This window comes from Rhinoraja longicauda, chromosome 31, assembly GCF_053455715.1.
Source record: "Rhinoraja longicauda isolate Sanriku21f chromosome 31, sRhiLon1.1, whole genome shotgun sequence".
Lineage (NCBI taxonomy): Eukaryota > Metazoa > Chordata > Chondrichthyes > Rajiformes > Arhynchobatidae > Rhinoraja > Rhinoraja longicauda.
Window position 1 is genome coordinate 22,086,919 of NC_135983.1, and position 24,574 is coordinate 22,111,492.

The 24,574-nt window shown below is 49.5% G+C and overlaps 1 protein-coding gene across 3 annotated transcripts in view; it reads right to left on the minus strand.

Moving 5' to 3' along the window:
* Positions 1 to 7,464: 7,464 nt before the first annotated feature.
* Positions 7,465 to 24,574, minus strand: part of LOC144608434 (noelin-like) — a 50,266-nt gene continuing 33,156 nt past the window's right edge. For all 3 annotated transcript variants that reach the window (XM_078426186.1, XM_078426187.1, XM_078426185.1), the window contains exons 4-6: positions 21,224 to 21,443; positions 18,733 to 18,839; positions 7,465 to 12,170 (exon numbers count right to left, since the gene is read on the minus strand). In XM_078426186.1, coding sequence (XP_078282312.1) covers positions 11,496 to 12,170; positions 18,733 to 18,839; positions 21,224 to 21,443 — 1,002 coding nt within the window. In that variant the 3' untranslated portion in view covers positions 7,465 to 11,495. The remainder of the gene's footprint in view (positions 12,171 to 18,732; positions 18,840 to 21,223; positions 21,444 to 24,574) is intronic.

Genomic DNA, 24,574 nt, shown 5'->3' on the forward strand with positions numbered 1-24,574 from the left:
GAGAGAGAAGGGAGGAAGGGGTGAGAGAGACTTCAGTGTTACCATTCAACCACCTGGTGCCAAACAGGCTGAGGAGGAATAACAAGCGCCCGGAAGCACAGGTGTGGAAAACATGTTGTTGCGGCGTGTGTTTTTGCTCGACAGGTGAATGGTTTCTCGGCGCGGCGGAGGCAGCGGCTGAGGTCATGTGGCGGTGCTCTGGGAGTTCTTTCCCCGCGGGAACCTATGACTTCACCGCGTTAATTAAACTGACAATTGTTCTCGGTTCTGAACACGCGCACCAGTCACACCAAACAAGTGCCATCTCCACCTGGGAGTTTCCAAACCGCCTGCCCTTGACATACTTCCAGCGCAATCCCATCGCGGCCACCAGGCTCAAGAATAAATGACTTTGTTCCTGTACATGGATAAGATAGGTTTGGAGTGATAGGAGCCAAGCTCGGGCAGGTGGGACTAGTGTAGATGGGACATGTTGGCCGGTGTGGGCAAGTTGGGCCGATGGGCCTGTTTCCACGCCGTGAGACTCTACGACTCGACGGTAGACACAAAATGCTGGAGTAACTGTTGAAAGACTGGAGCGACTAGGCTTGTATACACTGGAATTTAGAAGGTTGAGAGGGGATTTTATCGAAACATGTAAGATTATTAAGGGGTTGGACACGTTAGAGGCAGAAAACATGTTCCCAATGTTGGGGGAGTCTAGAACCAGGGGCCACAGTTTAAGAATAAGGGGTAGGCCATTTAGAACGGAGATGAGGAAAACCTTTTTCAGTCAGAGTGTTGTAAATCTGTGGAATTCACTGCCTCAGAAGGCAGTGGAGGTCAATTCTCTGAATGCATTCAAGAGAGAGCTAGATAGAGCTCTTAAGGATAGCGGAGTCAGGGGGTATGGGGAGAAGGCAGGAACGGGGTACTGATTGAGAATGAATAGGCATGATCTCATTGAATGGTGGTGCTGGCTCGAAGGGCCGAATGGCCTACTCCTGCACCTATTGTCTACAACTCAGCGGGTCAGGCAGCATCTCGGGAGAGAAGGAATGGGTGACGTTTCGGTTCAGACCCTTCTTCAGACTGATGTAGAAGACTATGACTCTACGACTCTATTACACAACACTAGCCTTAACTGTGAACTTCTATGGTTGACTTTGGTTGCATTAAGGACTTTAGCTTTTATTTTGCATGAGTACTGTGATTATAAATTTATAAATTTAATGATTTAAAAAAAAAAGTGTTTTCTACATTTTCTGAGTCAGTGATTTGCCCCTGAACACTGCAAAACTCTTCCACAATCTACAAAGCTCAAGTCTGGAGTGTGATGGGTGAGTGCCCACTAGTCTGGATGAGGGCAGCTCTAGCAAAGGTGGCGCAGTGGTAGAGTTGCTGTCTCACAGCGCCAGAGACCCGGGTTTTATCCTGACTATGGGTGCTGTTTGTACGCTCTCCCCTTGACCTGCGTGGGTTTCCCCCGGGATCTCCAGTTTCTTCCCGCACTCCAAAGATGCACAGGTTTGTAGGTTAATTGGTTTCGGTAAAATCGTAAATTGTCCCTCGTGTGTAGGATAGTGTTAATGTGTGGGGGTCGCTGGTCGGCTCGGACTCAGTGGGCCTAAGGCCATGTTCCAGGCTGTATCTCTAAACTAAACTAAACTCTCAATGTACTCCGCACCATCCAGGACAAAGCAGTCTGCTTGATTGTCATTCCACCAACCACCTAAATGGCGCAGAGAGCGTTGGCCAAAGGGGCCATTCCTGGGGAGTACTGCTCTATGTTCTAAACAATCATTCCATCCAGTGCACATTGGCAGCAGAGCACTCTCAATACAAAACTCATTGCAATCACTCACCTCGGATACTCCACCAGCACCTTCCAAACCCGCAAACTCGAACTATTCACAAAATGCTGGAGTAACTCAGCAGGTCAGGCAGCATCTCGGGAGAGAAGGAATGGGTGACATTTCGGGTCGAGACCCTTCTTCAGACAAACTCGAACAACAGGGCAAGACCAACATGCACGGTTCTCCTCTAAGTTGCACACCACTTTGACTTGGAAGTTTCATCTATCACTGATCTTCATTATCACTGGGTCTAAATCTTGAGGGGGAAGATTTAAGAGGAATGTGAGGGGCAACTTTTTCACACAGAGGGTGGTGGGCATATGGAACAGAGGGAGTGGTAAAGGCATGTGCAATAACAACTTTTAAAAGATATTCGGACTGATACTTGTTTTGGACAGATTTAGGCGGCAATGGGCCAAACGCAGGGAAATGGGACTAGTTTAGATGGGGCTAGTTTGGATGGGGCATGTTGGTCAGCATGGAAGAGTTAGGCCAAAGGGCCGGTTTCTGTGCTGAACGACTCGATGTGGAATTCACTATACTGAAGTTTGAACACGGTGAGACCCAATTCATGAATAAAATTAAAGAAGTTACAAGGATGTTGCCGGGACTCAAAGGCCTGAGCTACAATGTAGGGCGAGATTGAGCAGGCTACGACTTTATTCCTTGGAGCGCAGGAGGATGAGGGGTGATCTTATGGAGATGTGCAAAATCATGAGAGGAATAGATTGGGAGAATCTCTTGCCCAGAATCGAGAACCGGAGGACATAGGTTTAAGGTGAGAGGGGGTGGGGGGGGGAAAGATTTAATAAGAACCTGAGGGGTAAATTTTAATCATGGAGGGTGGTGGGTGTATGGAACGAGCTGCCAGGGGAGGTAGTTGAGGCAGGTACTATGACATTTAAGAAACATTTGGACAGATACATGGAGAGGGCAGATTTAGAGATATATGGGCCAAGCGCAGGCAGGTGGGACTACTGTAGCTGGGACATGTAGGTCGGTGTGGGCAAGTTGGGCCGAAGGGCCTGTATCCTCACTGTATGACTCTATGACTATACGTAGAGGTTCCTAACCACCAGAGTGGGACAAAGGTTTGCGATCTTACCACATCCAGCGTGGAATGGTGGCCAGCAACCAACAGGAGAAAGAGGCTTCATCTACATTCATGCTCGGTCTAGATGGGTGTGTAGAGAGGACTGTGCTGAATTCTTTGCAAATATAGAAACATAGAAAATAGGTGCAGGCGGAGGCATTTGGCCCTTCGAGCCAGCACCGCCATTCATTGTGATCATGGCTGATCATCCACAATCAGTAACCCGTGCCTGCCTTCTCCCCATATCCCTTGATTCCACTAACCCCTAGGGCTCTACCTAACTCTCTTTTAAATTCATCCAGTGAATTGGCCTCCACTGCCCTCTGTGGCAGAGAATTCCACAAATTCACAACTCTCTGGGTGAAAAAGTTTCTTCTCACCTCAGTTTTAAATGGCCTCCCCTTTATTCTTAGACTGTGGCCCCTGGTTCTGCAACCAGCTTGTCCAGTCCTTTTATAATTTTATACGTCGCTATTAGATCCCCTCTCATCCTTCTAAACACCAGTGAATACAAGCCCAGTCTTTCCAATCTTTCCTCATATGACAGTCCTGCCATCCCGGGGATTAACCTCGTGAACCTACACTGCACTGCCTCAATCGCAAGGATGTCCTTCCTCAAATTAGGAGACCAAAACTGCACACAATACTCGAGATGTGGTCTAACCAGGGCCCAAAACAACTGCAGAAGGACCTCTTTACTCCTATACTCAAATCCTCTTGTTATGAAGGCCAACATGTCATTAGCTTTCTTCACTGCCTGCTGTACCTGCACGCTTACTTTCAGTGAGTGACTGGTGTACAAGGACACCCAGGTCTCGTTACATTTCTCCTTTACCTAATCTGATACCATTGAGATAATAATCTGCCTCCTTGTTTCTGCCGCCAAAGTGGATAACCTCACATTTATCTGTTCTACATTATACTGCATCTGGCATGCATCTGCCCCCCTCCCTCTTCCTCAAGATTCCCATCGCCCATCGCAGAAGCAGCTGATTCTAATGGGCTGTGTCTGTGGGCTTTGTGGTATCTCATCCACAGTGCTGACAGCCAGTGTCAGCTGCTCCACCACTGAGCCGCCATGTCATAATCTGTAGCCCGAGATTGACAGCTTCTTTTCCAACGATATAAAAGGAAACGGGGCCGAGGGAGAAGGATGAAAGAAGACATCAGCTGTGAGTTTGTTGATTGGCAGCAAAGGGTTGGCTGAACAATCTCCCGGTATTATGATCCCCTGTGATGACATTAGTTTAGTGTGGTTTTGTTTAGAGATACAGCGCTGGAAACAGGCCCTTCGGCCCACCGAGTCCGTGCCGCCCAGCGATCCCCGCACACTAACATTATCCTGCACACACGAGGGACATTTTTTAAAACAATTTTAACAAACCAATTAACTTACAAACCTGCATATCTTTGGAGTGTGGGAGGAAACCGGAGCACCCGGAGAAAACCCGCGCAGGTCACGGGGAGAACGTGCAAACTCCATACGGAGAGCACCTGTAGTCAGGATCGAACCCGGGTCTCTGGAGCTGTAAGGTAGCAACTCAACCCCTGGAAATTGTTGACTTACCTGGTTCCCATGAAATCCTCTATAACACCGGTGGACTCACCACTCCATATTTTTGTAACACCCTTACAATCTTCGTTCTGAGTTCCTTCAATTCTGGAGTACATAACTCGGGTCAGGCAACATCACTGGAGAAAAGGAATAGGTGATGTTTCGGGTCGAGACCCTTCTTCAGTTTAGTTTAGAGATACAGAGCGGAAACAGGCCCTGTTCTTTGCATGTATCTGGAGTGTGGGAAGAAACCGGAGCACCTGTGGAAAATTCACGGAGAAGGCACCAAACTCCGTACAGGCAGTACCCGTAGTCAGGATCGAACCAGGGTCTCTGGCGCTGTGAGGCAGCAACTTCGCCGGTGCGCCACCGTGCTGCCCCGAACATTGAGCATTCCTGTCAAGATTTTCACCTCTGCACTACCCTCCCTCGTCCTCCCCACTTTCTACCTCTCTCCCCTATCTACAAACTCATTTCTGAGCAAGTTTCAGGTCAACCATATTTCTTTTGAAAATTGTAGTTGCCAGTGAAACACATTGGATTGCTTTTCTACATGAAAGATACGATATAAATGGATGTTGATGGATTTGTTTTGAGTGCTACGCTGGCAGGAAGCAGCAACTTATAATCACATATCAATTCCACTGCTGCAACCTTTCGGGGTCAATATCCCAAGGGCAGTAGTTGTGGGATTTCATCTCTCAGCTAAATACAGAAATAACTGGAAAGTTACTGCTGAGACTGGTTGATATTTTGAACAGTCATGGTGAGGTAGCAGAAGCAAGGATAAAAAAACAAGCGAGTTCGACCTTGGCATCAAGAAGGAACGTTTTCACCCAGAGAGTTGTGAATTTGTGGAATTCTCTGCCACAGAGGGCAGTGGAGGCCAAGTCACTGGATGGATTTAAGAGAGATAGAGCTCTGGGGGCTAGTGGAATCAAGGGGTATGGGGAGATGTTGGGCACGGGTTACTGATTGTGGATGATCAGCCATGATCACAATGAATGGCGGTGCTGGCTCGAAGGGCCGAATGGCCTCTTCCTGCACCTATTTTCTGTTTCTATGTTTCTAAGAGATAAGATGCACTCCCCCCCCCCCTTTGCAAAGGACTGAGGAGACCCCTGACTCTCATTGGCAAATGCAGGTGACAATTCAACCTGCAAGTCATGCAGATGGCAGGTACACCGATCAGCCAAAACATTATGACCGCTGACAGGCGAAGTGAATAACATTGATTATCTTGTTACAATGGCACCTGTCAAGGGGTGGGATATATTAAGCAGCAAGTGAACAGTCAGTTCGTGAAGTTGATGTGTTGAAAACAGGAGAAATGGACAGGAGTAAAGGCCTGAGCGACTTTGACAAGGGCCAAATTGTTCTGGCCAGACGACTGGGTCAGAGCATCTTTGAAACGGCAGGGCTTGTGGGGTGCTCCCGGTCAGCAGTGGTGAGTACCTACTGACAGTGGTCCGAGGAGGGACAAACCACAAACTGGCAACAGGGTGTTGGGCACTCAAGGCTCATCGATGAGCGAGGGTAACAAAGGCTATCCCGTCAGGTCCGAACCAACAGAAGGTCGACTGTGGCACAAGTCACAGAAACTTTTAATGGTGGTCACGGGAGGAATATGTCACAAAACACATTGCATCGCACCCTGCTGCATATTGGGGCTGCACACGGAGGACCAACAGCATATTGGGCAGGTGGTCATAATGTTTTGGCTGATCGGTGTATAATGAAGGAGTAAACCTTCTTCTCTGCCCCACTAAACATTCCTGGCTGAGACACAGAGTGAAATTCCTACTGCACCATCCTATCGAACCTTCACGTTAGATACTAATCTCCCTCTGCATTGTGATAGCACAGATATGAATGAAGATCTGTCCACTTGCATGAGTTCATAAGTTCCAGGAGCAGAATTAGACCATTCGGCCCATCAAGTCTACTCCACCATTCAATCATGGCTGATCTATCTTTCCCTCTCAACCCCATTCTCCAGCCTTCTCCCCATAACCCCTGACACCCGTACCACTCAAGAATCTATCTATCTGCCTTAAAAATATCCATTGACTTGGCCTCCACAGCCTTCTGTGGCAATGAATTCCACAGATTCACCACCCTCTGACTAAAGAAATTCCTCCTCATCTCCTTCCTAAAGGAACGTCCTTTAATTCAGAGTCTATGGCCTCTGGTCCTAGACTCTCCCACCAGTGGAAACATCCTCTCCACATCCACTCTTTCCAGGCCTTTCACTATTGGGTAAGGTTTCTATGAAGTCCCCCCTCTCATCCTTTCAAACTCCAGCGAGTACAGGCCCAGTGCCGTCAAAGGCTCATCATATGTAAACCTATGTCAACATATGTACACTCTGTCCCATCAAACACTCCCAGAAACTCCACCGGCACAATTTCATGCCTCCCAACTACAGGTTATCGATGGTGCACATCAAAGTTTAATATATCAACTTGGTAGGTTACCTGTGTAGAATGGTTAAGTCAGAACGATTGAGTCAGAATGGTTAAGGGAAGAATTGACAAAGGTGTTCGCATTTTATGTAGGACTTTGGTAGAGCAAAAATGGACAACTATTTCCACTGCAAGGTTGGAAGCTACCTTTCACAGAGTGTAGATGAATGGCAAAGAACCAGAGGAAAGATGACAATTCCTTGAACACTAGAGAGGTGTAATGGTTTGAATGAAGGGCTTGGAACAGTTGATGCAGAAATAAATCTTGAAAGGGATTTGGATAAGTAATGAAGGGAGAAGTGTTTTGGGTGTGGGAGTGGGCCTAGTTGAAAGGCTCTTTCAAAGTGCTAGTTCCTCACAGCGAGAGCAAGGGCCTTCCATGTTGTCAGGGACGGTGATTTTGATGAGTGGGTGAGGGAGGTTGCTGTTCCAGGCTCATCAACCAGCAGCTGAAGGGACATTTTTTTTTGCTGAAAGCTTTTTGCCAAACACAAGGAGCGAAGGATTTACACCACATCATTGGACTCCTTTTAATGATAAAATAGAAAGAGGGAAGTACAGAGGTTGAGTTTAACAGTCGAACCGTTCCTTCTAACACCAGTCAATAGCAGCACAAGCCGACCTCTGCGTTCATTGATAGTTGTGGAGATAAAATTCAAACACACATGCACACACACCCTGACAACGGATGGACACACACATACATAGCGAATGACAGGCGGTCACACACGCACACGCACACACACACACAGATAAACAGCAGTCATGTGGAAGTTCATGCACACACGCATACACACACTCACATACACAGATAATACTATGTGTAAACACACACAAACACTCACTCTTGTGCACAGATATATGTATGCGTGTATACACACACACATGCACACGCACTCACACGCATAAATGAAGATATGTAGGGGCCTTCCCCGGTACATGCATAAACACTCAAAGACACATATGCGCACACATATACACGCACACACACACACACGCACACACACATGCACACCGCACAGAAAAAGTAATGGGCATACATAAGTAATCGAGATTATTTATCCGAGAAGTGATCAGCCATGATCGCATTGAATGGCGGTGCTGGCTCGAAGGGCTGAATGGCCTACTCCTGCACCTATTGTCTATTGTCTATTGAGATATACATACACTCAATACACACTCCCAGACACACTCACACGCTCACCCCTCATTCACACAAATGCACAGTTTTTGCAAAGGAATTAAACCATATTCGGGCAGCTGATGATTGCAGGATTCACTAATGTGATGGTGACGTGGTTTGTCCATCGGAACCTTATTGATGGGCTGAATATGAAACACTTAACTTCTGCAAGCAGCCCTGGGTTGAACTTCAGAACCAAACCTTAAAATACCGGGTGCTACGATGGAAAAAAGTACTCCAAGTTAATGACGTCTAAATATGATGCACCTCACATCGAAATATCAACACACATTTGTTAAATGGGCTATAACAATGTGCCACCGACAAACTGTGACACATAATTCACGATATGACTCACTTAATGCAGAAACCAGTTTTTTCGACAATTACATCTCTTCACAATAAATAGCAACCTCCTTCCCAGGGATGACGATGAGGCAGCAATGTAAGTTTGCAGCAGGTAACAATGAGAGGCAAATCCAGCCAGTCCAATAGTTCCATCCAGCAGATTCTCCCCGCTCCTTTGGTAGTGGGTTAGTGGTTGCGACCGGTCTTTGTCACCATCTTGCCCCAGGTGCCTGGGACTGGGTGGTGAGGGGAGGGAGGCACTGCATGAGGTCTCGTCACCCTGCCTGCCTTCCCCTTGCATCGGCGAGGGTATCGTAGATAGATGGAGCGATCGATGGGCACGGGTGCCTCCTTGCGCACCAGCTGGGATTGTTGCCGTGGTTATTCAGGACCCGCTCGCCGGCCCGATTCCCATCTTGGATTGGTGGGAAACTGCTCGGGTCCCCACCGCCCTCAATGTTTGAGGCAACAAATTGAGCTGGGGAGGGAGGGGGGGGGGGGGGGGGGGGGGGAGGTGAGTGGTGGGAATGGAGTAGGAGAGAGTAAAATGTGGTGGGAGAGAGTAAGTTGTGGAGTGGGAGAGGATAAAATGTGGATTGGGGGAGGGTAAAATGTGGAGTGGGGGAGGGTAAAATGTGGATTGGGAGAGAGGCTGAGGGGTGGGTGAGAGTAAAATGTGGAGTGGGGGAGGGTAAAATGTGGATTGGGAGAGAGGCTGAGGGGTGGGTGAGAGTAAAATGTGGAGTGGGGGAGGGTAAAATGTCATACACTTCACCTCCAATTTCCATCCTGCCCTTAAATATACCAGGACTATCTCTGACATCTCCCTCCCGTTTCTGGACCTCACCATCTCCATCACAGGAGACAGACTAGTGACGGACATTTACTACAAGCCCACCGACTCGCACAGCTATCTGGACTACACTCCTTCCCACCCGGTCCCTTGCAAAAAGTCTATCCCCTACTCCAAATTCCTCCGTCTACGCCGCATCTGCGCCCGGGATGAGGTGTTTCAGACTAGGGCTTCCGAGATGTCCTCGATCTTCAGAAAACGGGGCTTCCCCTCCTCCATTATAGATGAGGCTCTCACTAGGGTCTCTTCTACATCCTGCAGCTCCGCTCTTGCTCCCCTCCCCCCACTCGCAACAAGGACAGGATCCCCCTCGTTCTCACCTTCCACCCCACCAGCCAGCGGATCCAACATATCATCCACCAACATTTCCGTCACCTACAACAGGACCCCACCACTGGCCATATCTTCCCATCCCCTCCCCTCTCTGCGTTCCGCAGAGACCGTTCCCTCCGTAACTCCCTGGTCCACTCGTCCCTTCCTACCCAAACCACCCTAACCCCGGGCACTTTCCCTTGCAACCGCACGAGATGCAACACCTGTCCCTTTACCTCCCCCCTCAACTCCATCAAAGGACCCAAACAGTCTTTCCAGGTGAGACAGAGGTTCACCTGCACCTCCTCCAACCTCATCTATTGCATCCGCTGCTCTAGATGTCAACTTATTTATATCGGCGAAACCAAGCGCAGGCTCGGCGATCGCTTCGCTGAACACCTGCGCTCGGTCCGCATTAACGCAACTGATCTCCCGGTGGCCCAGAACTTTAACTCCCCCTCCCATTCCCAGTCTGACCTCTCTGTCATGGGCCTCCTCCAGTGCCATAGTGAGGCCCGCCGGAAATTGGAGGAGCAGCACCTCATATTTCGCCTGGGCAGTTTGCGGCCCGGTGGTATGAACGTCGACTTCTCCAACTTCAGAAAGCTCCTCTGTCCCTCCCTTCCCCTCCTCCTTCCCAGATCTCCCTCTATCTTCCTGTCTCCACCTATACCCTTCCTTTGTCCCACCCCCGACATCAGTCTGAGGAAACGTCACCCATTCCTTCTCTCCCGAGATGCTGCCTGACCTGCTGAGTTACTCCAGCATTTTGTGAATAAAAGGGTAAAATGTGGAGTGGGGGAGGGTAAAATGTGGAGTGGGGGAGGGTAAAATGTGGAGTGGGGGAGGGTAAGATGTGGAGTGGGAGAGGGTAAAATGTGGAGTGGGAGAGGGTAAAATGTGGAGTGGGGGAGGGTAAAATGTGGTGGGGAGGGTAAAATGTGGAGTGGGGGAGGGTAAAATGTGGAGTGGGGGAGGGTAAAATGTGGAGTGGGGGAGGGTAAGATGTGGAGTGGGGGAGGGTAAGATGTGGAGTGGGGGAGGGTAAGATGTGGAGTGGGGGAGGGTAAGATGTGGAGTGGGGGAGGGTAAGATGTGGAGTGGGGGAGGGTAAAATGTGGAGTGGGGGAGGGTAAGATGTGGAGTGGGGGAGGGTAAGATGTGGAGTGGGGGAGGGTAAGATGTGGAGTGGGGGAGGGTAAGATGTGGAGTGGGGGAGGGTAAAATGTGGAGTGGGGGAGGGTAAGATGTGGAGTGGGGGAGGATAAGATGTGGAGTGGGGGAGGGTAAGATGTGGAGTAGGTAGGTGAGGGGAGAGATTAAATGAGGGGAGAGCGGACAGAAGGGCAGGGAAAGGGGCCTGGAGGCAAGATCAGGAAGGGTGTGGAGGCAGAGGGATAGAATGGAGGATGAGGGGTAGAAGGGAGGGTGGGTGAGATGAATTGATGGAGTTCCCAGATTGGAGAAAGCATTGTGAGAGGGAGAGATGGGGTGGGGACATGGTGGGGAGGGGGGGGGGGGGGGGGAGGGAGCGGAATGGGAGATGGAGAAGGGGGTGGACAGAGAAGATGGAGGGGGGGGGGACGACGACAGAGAAGATGGTGGACGAGGAGCAAGATGGGCAGGAAAGTGTCCATTCCTGGTTGAGTCCGACTCCAGATCTTGTTGTATTGGAAATCGGACAAAGTCAATGTTTAACGAGAAGATTTCTCACACGAGAATAGCCTAGAGCAAAGTTAAGACAGTCAATGATGCTAAGTGTTGTTTCTACAGAATATATATATACCTGTACACCTCTACAGATCTATATATCTCTATATGGACTGCTCCACCGTATAAATGGAGGCGAGTTTAGAATTCGTCGGACTTTATGATGTGAAAGAGTGTGACGTTGTACAGGACCTGGTGGCCATTGTTCCAGGTGTACAGGGCTCTGTCCTTCGGATTGTAATCCAGCATGGAGATGTGGGAGTACTGGTTGTGGAACTGGATGTCGGTGTACTCGTAGGTGGAGGTGTTGGTGTTGTAGGAGTAGTAGACCTTGGCGCCCCCCAGGTGGGAGTTGGTCATGTAGAGGGTGCCGCAGATCATGAAGGCCTCGCCCGCGCTGCGCTTGGGGTAGCCCGTGTTCCAGCTGCGCATCACCTCCAGCGTCACCAGGTCCAGCTTGCTGATGACGATGTTGCCCGCGTTCTGGTTGGTGGCGTAGACGGCCCACAGTCCCCCCTCGTCCACCATCAGGTCGATGTCGGAGTGGCCCCCCCAGGAGTAGGGGTACACGTTGTTGTAGCCCGCGTAGTCCAGGCTGCGCTGGCTCACCAGCCGCTCGCTGGGGATGTGGAACTTGATGATGATGTGGCTCTGGTACTTGTTGAAGTAGAGGGTTTGGTTGTAGACCACCTGCCCGGTGCCCGACCACGGGTGGGGCAGCCTGTGCACCGTGAAATTGTCCGTGCTCATGAAGTCCTGCAGCGACTTGTACACCCGCACAAAGCGGTTGTTGTGGTAGCCGTCCATGTAGTAAACCTGGTGGTGGTGAGGAGAGATTAAGACACCATCAAGAGCTTCACCTTTGCCGCAGCTCAATGTGGCAACTCAACCTCCCTGTCCAGTAAGCACAGGGCAAAACCAGACAGGAGCGGTTAAAATTGGCAAAGGGTTTGACTGGGGAAATGAATGTCCTTCACCTGTGACCACCTATCACTCCCCAAGTCAAATCCCCCTCACCTGCATCCACCAATCACCCCCCAAGTCAAATCCTCCTCTCTTGCATCCACCAATCATTTGCCAGGTCAAACCCTCTCACCTGTATCCACCTATCACTCCCCAAGTCAAGTCGCTCTCACCTGTATCCACCTATCACTCCCCAAGTCAGGTCCCCCTCACCTGCATCCACCTATCACTTGCCAACTCAAATCCCCCTCTCCTGCATCCACCAATCATTTGCCAGGTCAAACCCTCTCACCTGTATCCACCTATCACTCCCTAAGTCAAGTCCCTCTCACCTGTATCCACCTAACACTCAACAAGTCAAGTCCCCTTCACCAGCATCCACCAATCATTTGCCAGGTCAAATCCCTCTCACCTGTATCCACCTATCACTCCCCAAGTCAAGTCCCCCTCACCTGCATCCACCTATCACTTGCCAGGCCAAATCTTCCACACCTGTAACCACCTATCACTGGCCTGTTCACATCCCACTAACCTGTACCCACCTATCACTTGTCAGATCAAACCCCCCCTCACCTGTATTGGAGTGTGGGAGGAAACTGGAGCTCCTGGAGAAAACCCACGGCGGTCACGGGGAGAACGTACAAACTCCGTACAGACAAGCACCCGTGGTCAGGATGGAACCCGGGTCCCTGGTGCTGTAAGGCAGCAACTCTACCACTGTGCCTTCAGCTGAACTAAATTAAAATACCAGAGTGCAGAATATATTTTCTCAGCATTGTAGCGCAACAGTTCCAGAGAAGATGTCCTATATCTGCAACGAGGTAGATTGGGAGATGGACACGGTACCCTAGTTTGTGGAAGGATCATTCAGAAGTCTGGTCACAGGTTAAGGACAGTTCACAATGTTGGGAATTATCAGATGGCAGGCTCAGCTGGATACTATTACAGCTGAATCCATTAGAACAGCTGGATATTGTAGCCATAGAGACCCAGTACTGTGTCAGGAAGATTTCACTTACAACTAAAAATAAGTAAGGAGAAATCTATGTGCAGAGCACCTGATTACCATACACATAAGATCAGTATGTGCATGATTTCATATGTTTGCACCAATCCTACTGTAAGTTCTACCCTAAAGAAAATTGGGCTAGGCATTTGCAGCTAGGATTTACACTTGTTCTGCAGCTAACTTCTTCCAGCATCATTCGGGCATGAAATTGGAAATGGAAAGCACGACTGACAATCTGAAATTTATTTTTTTAAACTCTCGGCCCAACAGCATCCAGCCTTGCAGGAAGCGGTTATACAGCGTGGACTACAGTATCTGGGACAACATTGCTTTGCTTTCCGAATGCGGCTGGCTGTATTTTTACTGCTCTGTGTGCTGCATTCATCGTTGCTGGGGCATCCGGTGCTTGGCGATTGTAAACACAGCACACAATAGACAATAGACAATAGGTGCAGGAGGAGGCCATTCGGCCCTTCGAGCCAGCACCACCATTCAATGTGATCATGGCTGATCATTCTCAATCAGTACCCTGTTCCTGCCTTCTCCCCATACCCCCTGACTCCGCTATCCTTAAGAGCTCTATCTAGCTCTCTCTTGAATGCATTCAGAGAATTGGCCTCCACTGCCTTCTGAGGCAGAGAATTCCACAGATTCACAACTCTCTGACTGAAAACGTTTTTCCTCATCTCAGTTCTAAATGGCCTACCCCTTATTCTTAAACTGTGGCCCCTTGTTCTGGACTCCCCCAACATTGGGAACATGTTTCCTGCCTCTTACGTGTCCAACCCCTTAATAATCTTATACGTTTCGATAAGATCTGCTCTCATCCTTCTAAATTCCAGTGTATACAAGCCTAGTCGCTCCAGTCTTTCAACATATGACAGTCCCGCCATTCCGGGAATTAACCTAGTAAACCTACGCTGCATGCCCTCAATAGCAAGAATATCCTTCCTCAAATTTGGAGACCAAAACTGCACACAGTACTCCAGGTGCGGTCTCACTAGGGCCCTGTACAACTGCAGAAGGACCTCTTTGCTCCTATGCTCAACTCCTCTTGTTATGAAGGCCAACATTCCATTGGCTTTCTTCACTGCCTGCTGTGACTGCATGCTTCTTTTCAGTGACTGATGCACTAGGACACCCAGATCTCGTTGTACGTCCCCTGTTCCTAATTTGACACGCATGCACCTTGCATTTTCTGCAGGCTCGCAGCTGCATGGTGAGCATTGGGGCGAGCATTAGGGCGATGGGATGCGATGGCAGACGTTCAAAGTGTGTCTCCCTGCCCCACATCAGCACCCCTCCATTGCAACCATGTGGTTTAGTTTAGTTTAGAGATACAGCGCGGAAAGATGCCCTTTGGCCCACCGAGTCCGCGCCAACCACACTATCCTACACACACTAGGGATGATTTACAATTTTACTAAAGCCAATTAACCTACAAACCTGTACGTCTTTGGAGCGTGGGAAGAAACTGAAGCACCCGGAGAAAACCCACACGGTCACGGGGAGAAGGTGCAAACTCCGTACAGACAGCACCCGTAGTCAGGAGAGAACCTGGGTCCCTGGCGCTGTGAGGCAGCAAGTCCAACGCTGCGCCACCTTGCCGCCCTTACTGTAAGGCTGTGGAGGCTGGAGTTTAAAGCACGACCTGGGATCAGGGGTGATATGGCAGCTTAAGGCTTGGCACCCAGGGAAACACGTGGATGACATTTTATAGTCACACAGCGTGGAAACAGGCCCATTGGCCCCAACGTGCCCAGATTTAACGCAGCAAATCAGGGAAAAACACGCTAATAAATGTTTAAGGATACATTTCACCACTTTAACATTTTTTTGTGGGTTACCAAAATAGGTTCTAGGGCTAACTAAATAGAATGTGGATACTTCACCATTGTGGGAGTGATCATCAGGTGTGCTAAATGCAAAGTGCTGGAGGAACTCAGCGGGTAAGTCAGCATCTGTGAAGGGAATGGACAGGGTGGGATCCTTCTTCCTGCACTCCTGCTGTGGTTGCCTAAGCTGGATACTGCAGAGAATTCATCAGAAAAACTGGGCCATTGAGGTTTATCTACAGATAGGAAAGGTTCGGAAGGATATGGGCTAAATGTAGGCAGGGGGGGACTGGTGTAGATGGGGCATCTTGGTCAGCAGGGGCAAAGCTGAGCCCAAATGGCTTGTTTCCGTGCAGTATGAATCTATGGCTAAATCTACTGGATCTGGAAATGTTAAGTATAAAGTAAGTAATTCCGTCGTGATGGCGCATTCAATCGCGCCGTGTACAATGGTGATTGTTAAAACCTTGCTTCTGGTATCGTTCACACCTTTAACTCACTCCTGACATTTAGCTATTTGGCCAATTAGTCTAATTAGTTTAAGTCCAATCCGCCAAACACAAAATCAATGAAGGAAGCCAAATTGTGAATGGATTTCCTGGACTACCTCCCTACAAACCGCTGACAATGTTAACTCAAGCAACACATTTACAAACTGGATGAACGAGAGGAAAACATGATCAGCATAACCCGATGTTGGTCCATTGCGCTTAGAATTTCCTGCACTGAATTCCTTAGATCCTGCAGGGCTGAAAGCTAATGGCACGTTGGCCTTCATAACGAGAGGATTTGAGTGCAGGGGCAAAGAAGTCCTTCTGCAGTTGTACAGGGCCCTGGTGAGACCACATCTGGAGTATTGTGTGCAGTTTTGGTCTCCTAATTTGAGGAAGGACGTCTTTGCTATTGAGGCATTGCAGCATAGGTTCACGAGGTTAATCCCTGGGATGGAGGGACTGTCGTATGAGGAAAGATTGGAAAGACGAAGCTTGTATTCACTGGAGTTTAGAAGGATGAGAGGGGATCTTATAGAGACGTCTAAAACCATAAAAGGAGTAGACAAGCTAGATGCAGGAAAAATGTTCCCAATGTTGCGGGAGTCCAGAACCAGGGGACACAGTCTAAGAATAAAAGGGAGGCCATTTAAAACTGAGGTGAGAAGAAACTTTTTTCACCCAGAGAGTTGTGATGTTGTGGAATTCTCTGCCACAGGAGGCAGTGGAGGCAAATTCACTGGATGAATTTAAAAGAGAGTTAGATAGAGCTCTGGGGGCTAGTGGAATCAAGGGATTCGGGGAGAAGGCAGGCACAGATTACTGATTGTAGATGATCAGCCATGATCACAATGAATGGCGGTGCTGGATCGAAGGGCCAAATGGCCTCCTCCTGCACCTATTTTCTATGTTTCTATGAATCTGTAAAATGTTATTATACTACTTTATTTCATGTATTTTTAATGTTTATTTAATAATTAATTATTATCTATTATTAGTTTTTAAATATTATTCATTGTTATTATATGAACATTTTATGTAACATTCAGTTCCAGAATAAACAGGAGGTCGCTCTCTTTGGGATCGTTCCGTCATTCCCCATCCGTTATTTCCTCCAGCTTTGTACACCGCATGAGATCATAAGTGATAGGAGCAGAATTAGGCCATTCGGCCCACAAGTCTACTCCGCCATTCAATCATGGCTGGCCTATCTCTTCCTCCTAACCCCATTCTCCTGCCTTTTCCCCATAGCCCCTGACATCCGTACTAATCAAGAATCTATCTATCTCTACTATAAAAATATCCATTCCTTCTCTCCAGAGATGCTGCCTGTCCCGCTCGGTCACTCCAGCTTTTTGTGGGGTCTATCTTCCGTTTAACCCAGCATCTGCAGTTCCTTCCTACATATTCCCTTATCATGTATCTACACACTGTAAATGCACTGATTGTAATCATATATTGTCTTTCCACTGACTGGTTAGCATGCAACGAATGCTTTTCACTGTACCTCGGTTCACATTTGCAGATGCTGGAAACTTGAGCAAAACAACTAAACTGCTGGAGGAAATCGATGGGTCGGGCAGCATCTGAGGAGGGAAATGGACAGACACCGTTCTGGATTGAGACTAAAGTGGGGTCTCGACCCAAACATCGTCTGTCCATTTCCCTCCGCAGACGCTGCCTGACGCACTGAGTTACTCCAGCAGTTAAGTTTATTCTATTCCTTATCAGTTTTCCAAAATTTGTGCGATCTTCATAGTGCACTGCATACCCTGACACATATCATAATAGGTGCGGTCCCAACACACCTCCAAAGAGGACACCATTTTATTCCTCCCTCTATGGACATTGACAATAACTCTCTGCCAATCCTGAGCCAATTTTGTGCTGCTACCTCTTGCTTGATATTTTGGGCTTGTCACCATCTGATGAACTGCTTCTCCATTGTAAGACCATAAGGCATCGGAGCAGCATTCGGCCCATCGAGTCTACTCCGACATTCGATCATGGCTGATGCATTTTTGCCTCTCAACGCTATTCTCCTGCCTTCTCCCTGTAGCCCTTGGCCCTTACTCTCCCCCCCCCACCCCCTCCCTCCCTCCCTCCACCCCCACCCTCCCTCCCTCCCCCCACCCCCACCACCCAATTACGTACAATTGTCTCCTTGATTTCCAGTCCCACCCTCCATTGGGGCTAGGTGGTCACCACTGAGGTGTGTGGCAGGTACGTTGATCGGTGGGTGCGTGATAGGTACGTGGACTGGTGATTACTGATAACTGGTTCGGTTGCGCGGTGGTTGTGTGGTAGGTAGATTGGCCGGTGTTTGCCGGTAACTGTATGGTGGGTGTGCGGTAGGTCTGTTCACCGGTGTTTACCGGTAACTGTACGGTGGGTGTGTGGTAGGTAGATTGGCCGGAGTTTGCCGGTAACTGTACGGTGGGTGTGAGGTAGGTAGATTGGCCGGTGTTTGCCGGTAACTGTACGGTGGGTGTGTGGTAGGTAGATTGGCCGGTGTTTGCCGGTAACTGTACGGTGGGTGTGAGGTAGGTAGATTGGCCGGTGTTTGCCGGTAACTGTACGGTGGGTGTGTGGTAGGTAGATTGGCCGGTGTTTGCCGGTAACTGCACAGTGGGTGTGTGGTAGGTAGGTTGGCCAGTATTTACCAGTGGGTGTGTGGTAGATCTGTTCACCAGTGTTTGCCAGTCACTGCTCGGCAGTGCGATGGGTGTGTGGTAGGTAGGTTTGCCGGTGTTTGCCGGTAACTGTATGGTTGGTGTGTGGTAGGTTTGTTCACTGCTCAGTGGGTGTGCGGTAGGTAGGTTGGCTGGTGTTTACTGGTGGGTGTGTGGTAGATCTGTTCACCAGTGTTTGCCAGTCACTGCTCGGCAGTGCGGTGGGTGTGTGGTAGGTAGGTTTGCCGGTGTTTACCGGTAACTGTATGGTGGTTGTGTGGTAGGTTTGTTCACTGGTGTTTGCCGGTAACTACAGGGTGGGTGTGTGGTAGATCTGTTCACCAGTGTTTGCCGGTCACTGCTCGGCAGTGCGGTGGGTGCCCGGACTTGCCGTTTGCCAGGACTTACCTTGGTGTCACCCTCTGGCGAGGCCGGGTCGGTCATCCAGGCTCCGAACCGCGATCCCGACGTCTTGATGGTGACCGGGTTGCTGATCCCCGTCAGCTTGCCGCAGGCTGGAAGTGACGGAGAGAGTGTGACCGGGGCTGAGGGGCGACGAGACTTCCCCCCTAGGGCAGCCCCCTCCACCTACCGCTGCTTCACACCGAAGAAAGACACAGAGTGCTGGAGCAACCCAGCGGGACAGGTAGCATCTCTGGAGAAAAGGAATAGGTGACCATTCTGGTCTGAAGAAGGGTTCCCATCCAAAATGTCACCTATTCCTTTTTCTCCAGAGATGCTGCCTGACTCCCTGAGTTACATTCCTTCTACCTTCTGCTTGGATGGCCCGTGTTCTGCAGCAGTATGTCCGTGACCTGCCCCGACAACCCAGCGCCGCGCCGTGTGGCGGCTGTCCGGAGGGAACCACGAGGGGGTGGCGCGGTGATCGAACTCCCCACCCGGGTGTACGGCCCTCGGGCTGAGGGCAGGTGCTGGGGTCGGGCTTCAGCTGGTGGGAGCAGGGCAGCAGTCCATTGCAGGTGGAGAGGCTCGTCAGAGGAAGGGTCCAGGGATTCCCTCTAGGATGTGGGCGTGGGATGGGGTGGGATTTGTCCCTGCAGAGTGTGGGATGTGCTGGGAGTTGTCCTGTAGACTGAGGGATATGCTGGGATCAGTCCAGTAGAGTGGGGGATATGCTGGGATTAGTCCAGTGCAGTGGGGGATGTGCTGGGATTAGTCCAGTAGAGTGGGGATATGCTGGGATTCCTCCAGTACAGTGGGGGATGTGCTGGGATTAGTCCAGTACAGTGGGGGATGTGCTGAGATTAGATCAGTAGAGTGGGGGATATGCTGGGATCAGTCCAGTAGAGTGGGGATGTGCTGGGATTAGTCCAGTACAGTGGGGGATGTGCTAGGATTAGTCCAGTACAGTGGGGGGTGTGCTGGGATTCGTTCAGTACAGTGGGGGATGTGCTGGGATTAGTCCAGTAGAGTGGGGATGTGCAGGGATTAGTCCCATACAGTGGGGTGTGTGCTGGGATTAGTCCCTGTACAGTGGGGATGTGCTGGGATTAGTCCAGTACAGTGGGGATGTGCTGGGATTAGTCCCATACAGTGGGGGATGTGCTGGGATTAGTCCAGTAGAGTGTGGATGTGCTGGGATTAGTCCAGTAGAGTGAGGGATGTGCTGGGACTAGTCCTGTAGAGTGGGGATGTGCTGGGATTATTCCAGTAGAGTGAGAGATGTGCTGGGATTAGTCCCGTAGAGTGGGGATGTGCTGGGATTAGACCCTGTACAGTGGGAGATGTGCTGGAATTAGTCCAGTGGAGTGGGGGATGTGCTGGGATTAGTCCCGTAGAGTGGGGATGTGCTGGGATTAGTCCAGTAGAGTGAGGGATGTGCTGGGATTAGATCCTGTAGAGTGCTGGGATTTTCCTCATCGGCTCTGGTTCCCAGACATTCCCACCCACTGATGGCGAGGTGTGCTTTGGTTTCTAAATGTGCTGCTGATCTTTCCACAAACTCACTGCCCCATCCTTAACATGACTGGGCCTCCAGTGAGGCCTGCTGTGATCAGTCCCCCCTCACCGTGTTCGGATCTCACTGGGGGTTGAGTTTAGAGATACAGTGCGGAAACTGATACAAAAGTCAGATGACTCCATCATTAACCTAATTTAATGCGCGAGCCAATTGCCAAGTAAGTGATGCATAACAACCACCGATTGGCCCATTAATAAAAATTAATGAACAGTTGTTTCCTTCCTCGTTTCCTTGCCACCGAGGCTATACCGACCAGCAATCCCTGTACACCAGAGCTATCCTACACACCTGGGAGAATTTATAATCTTGACTGATTGAAGCCAATTAACCGACAAACTCTACGTCTTTGGAGGGTGGGAGGAAACCGGAGCACCCGGAGAAAACCCACCCAGGTCACGGGGAGAAACGTCCAACGAGCGGACGTACATCCCAAAGACGAGCGGATTTGTAGGTCAATTGGCCTCTGTAAATTGTCCTTAGTGTTCAGGGAGTGGATGTGAAAGTAAATTGTTGCTAGTGTCTACGGAATGGATGAGAATGTGGGAAAACATCTAACTAGGGCGTGCAGGTGATTGATGGTCAGCATGGACTCAGTGGGCCGAAGGGCCTGTTTCCTTGTGGAAACAAGAAACTGCAGATGCAGGTTTGCACAAAAGGACATAAAGTGCTGGAGTAACTCAGCGTGTCGGGCAGCATCTCTGGAGAACGTGGACAGGTGACGTTTCGGGGTCGGGCCTGGAGACGGTCAGCCTGTTTCCATGCTGTATCTCTAAACTGAACTAAACTAGACTGGGACCCCTGCCACTGCCAGCGATCCAGCCCCTACCCCACGGACCCCGGGGGGGAGAAGGGGGGGGGGGGGGGGGGGGGAAGCCATCTCCACACAACCCGCTCAAGTTCGCGTGATTCAGGGCCTACCTAATTTTTGCATGCAGGCCCGAAGCCTGTCCTCAAGACTGGAGACTCTGCCCAGGAGCTCCTCGTAGTTGTACGCTCCGATCTCCTCCTGCAGTGTGGCCAGTACAGCCGTCAGATTCGTTGCTTCCGCCTTAAACTGCAACACCAACTTGGCATCAGCTCTATACTGTTCCAGCACGGGGATCAAAGGCAAGATTTCATCCATTTTCGTTTTTAGGGCCTGCAACGGGTAAAATAATCTCTATTCAGTCATAAGTGTGGTAAAATAAACCCTCGCCCCCACCCTCCTCCTCCCCCCCCCCCCCACCTCCCCCCCCAACAGCTCCCTGCCACCCTGTCTAACCCGACTGGAGAAAGAAAAGAAAAGAATTTCCGTTTCTTTCGCACCTTTAGCAAACTCAGGACCTCTCAATTACAGCCGCTGGATTATTATTGTCACTGTAGTGCCGGACACACTACAGTCAGCTTGGGCAGAGGAGGAAGCTGCCACAATCAGAAAGACGACAGTCAGTTTCGTTTAACTGATGCCGATCGAGGGACGAGGGCAGGGCAGGGAGGTGGGAAGAATTTCCTGGCTATTCCTCAAAGTATTAGGAGGCCTTTCACCTGCAAGGGGATGATGTGCCTGTCTTTGTGCGTGTGTGTGTGTGTGTGTGTGTGTGTGTGTGTGTGTGTGTGTGTGTGAGAGCATGCGTGTGTGTTGGTACGAGAGGCAGTGATGTGCCCCCTACATCCACACTCCCAGGAGCGATGGTCCCAGGGTCATTGTGTGGCTACTAAGGAGCACAGAGTGAACAGCACACCAAAATAGTTCAGAAAAAAAAAGAGCCTTTCATTTTTTTTTATTTTTTAGAATGCGATTGGGTAAACATGCGTTCGATCACGTAACAAAAAGGACATTCAGAGATGCATCAACAATTTTTTTGATCTGTATATATATATACATTTTTTTAAATATTTTATTTAAAACTATCGCTGGTTAAATGGTTTAACATGCAGGAGGGCTCACAGCAAAAGGTTCACAAGTCAGCTTTATAAGTATTAATGAAAGCCTTAAAATTGTCACTGTGTGTGATTTTTTTTCTCCAAACTATATAACAATAGTGCAAGGTCAGGAGTCCAAGACCGCGGTTACAAAGAATTGGACTTGTGTCTTCGTTCAATCAGTGTCGCTTTTCAAAAAATCTTTCTTAACTTAGCCCTGTAAACAAACAGAAGCAAGAGCTATACGTTTGAGGAGTTGGTGGTCTTTCCCCAACGTCCCACAGATACACGAGTCCCCTCATCAAAACCTGAGCCACCGCCACAGCCTCACGATCTTGACAAGCCCACTATTTAAGGTCGGACGGAGACACCACAGGCTAGTTTGTCTGACAGCAGTCACAGGGCCATCACTGAAGGTGAGTGGAGGGGGGGGGGGGGAGGGGGGGTGAAAAGTCAGACCCTGTTCAGACACAAGATGCTGGAGTAACTCAGCGGGCCAGGCCGCATCTACGGAGAGAAGGAATGGGTGACGTTTCGGATCGAGACCCTTCTTCAGGCTGAGAACCAAGGGGAGAGGGAGGCCCTTGGTTCTCTCCCCTTGGTTCTCAGCCTGAAGAGATGTGGGAGGGTGAGATGCCAAAAAAGCCTGAAGAGATGTGGGAGGGTGAGGTGCCAAAAATGACAGATCAAAGCAGACAATGATAAGGAAATGTAGAATAAAGTAAGAAAGTAACTGCAGATGCTGGTACAAATCGAAGGTATTTATTCACAAAATGCTGGAGTAACTCAGCAGGTCAGGCAGCATCTTCACTGAAGAAGGGTCTCGACCCGAAACATCACCCATTCCTTCTCTCCCGAGATGCTGCCTGACCTGCTGAGTTAGAAGGGTCTCGACCCGAAAAGTCACCCATTCCTTCTCTCCCGAGATGCTGCCTGACCTGCTGAGTTACTCCAGCATTTTGTGAATAAATACCTAGGAAATGCAGAATGGTTCATTGTCAGCTGAGGTGAAGGAGACAGCAAGGCGTTTAAAGAGTAAAATGAATCAGAAGGACAGTGAAAATGGTCAGAGAACTTGGGTGGGGGAGGGACGGAGAGAGAGGGAAATCAAGGGTCACATGAAGTCAGAGAAATCAGTATTCATACTGCTGGGCTGTAAGGTGCCCAAGGTAACCTTTTCCCCCAGGGTGGAAATGTGAAAGACTAGTTGGTACAGCTTCAAGGTGAGAGGGGCAAAGTTTAAAGGAGATGTGCGGGGGCAGGTTTTGTTCATGCACAGAGTGGTGGGCGCCTGGAACGCACTGCCATGGGTGTTGGTGGATGCAAGCTGCATAGTGGTGTACAAGAGGCTTTTGGATAAGCACATGGATGTGCAGGGAATGGATGGATATGGATCAGGTGCAAGCAGATGAGATCAATTTGACTTGGCACCATATTCGGCACTGACATTGTGGGCCGAAGGGCCTGTTCCTGTGCTGTACTGTTCCATGTTCGATATTATTCAGGGACAGGTAAGAGAGAGAGCTTGGAAAATAATTATAGGATCGCTGGAGCAACAAAATGAATTTATGAAGGGGAAATCATTAATGGAAAATCTGTTCGCTTTTTTTTAAAAATTAGGAGAAAACAATTGAAGAGGTGTTTGTCAACTTTGAGAACGCGTTGAACAAGATGCCACACAAGAGATTATAAGAGAAAATTAAAACACATGCACTGGCACGCGTTGAGAGAAAAACCAAGCACTTTGGAGTAACTCAGCAGGTCAGGCAGCTTCTCTGGAGAGAAGGAATGGGTGACCTTTTTGGGTTGGAAATCTTCAGACTGAAAGATAGAGGTGGGGGAAATGAGGAAAACTGAAGGCGAGTATAGGCTAGAACAAATCAGGGCCAGCAACAGATGACCTCAGGAAGGGTGGTGTCCATAACAGCCCGTTGTTGGCTGGGGAAGATGTGTTAATGGGAAACATAGAAACATAGAAAATAGGTACAGGATTAGGCCATTCGGCCCTTCGATCCTTTACCGCCATTCAATATGATCATGGCTGATCATCCAACTCAGTATCCTGTACCTGCCTTCTCTCCATACCCCCTGATCCCTTTAGCCACAAGGGCCACATCTAACTCCCTCTTAAATATAGCCAATGAACTGGCCTCAACTACTCTCTGTGGCAGAGAATTCCACAGATTCACCACTCTCTGTGTGAAAAAAACCTTTCTCATCTCGGTCCTAAAAGTCTTCCCCCTTATCCTTAAACTGTGACCCCTTGTTCTGGACAAGAGCAAATCGAAGGTATCACAAAATGCTGGAGTAACTCAGCGGGCCAGACAGCCAGGGAGGAATACAAGGATGTGAACAATGGAACTAGTA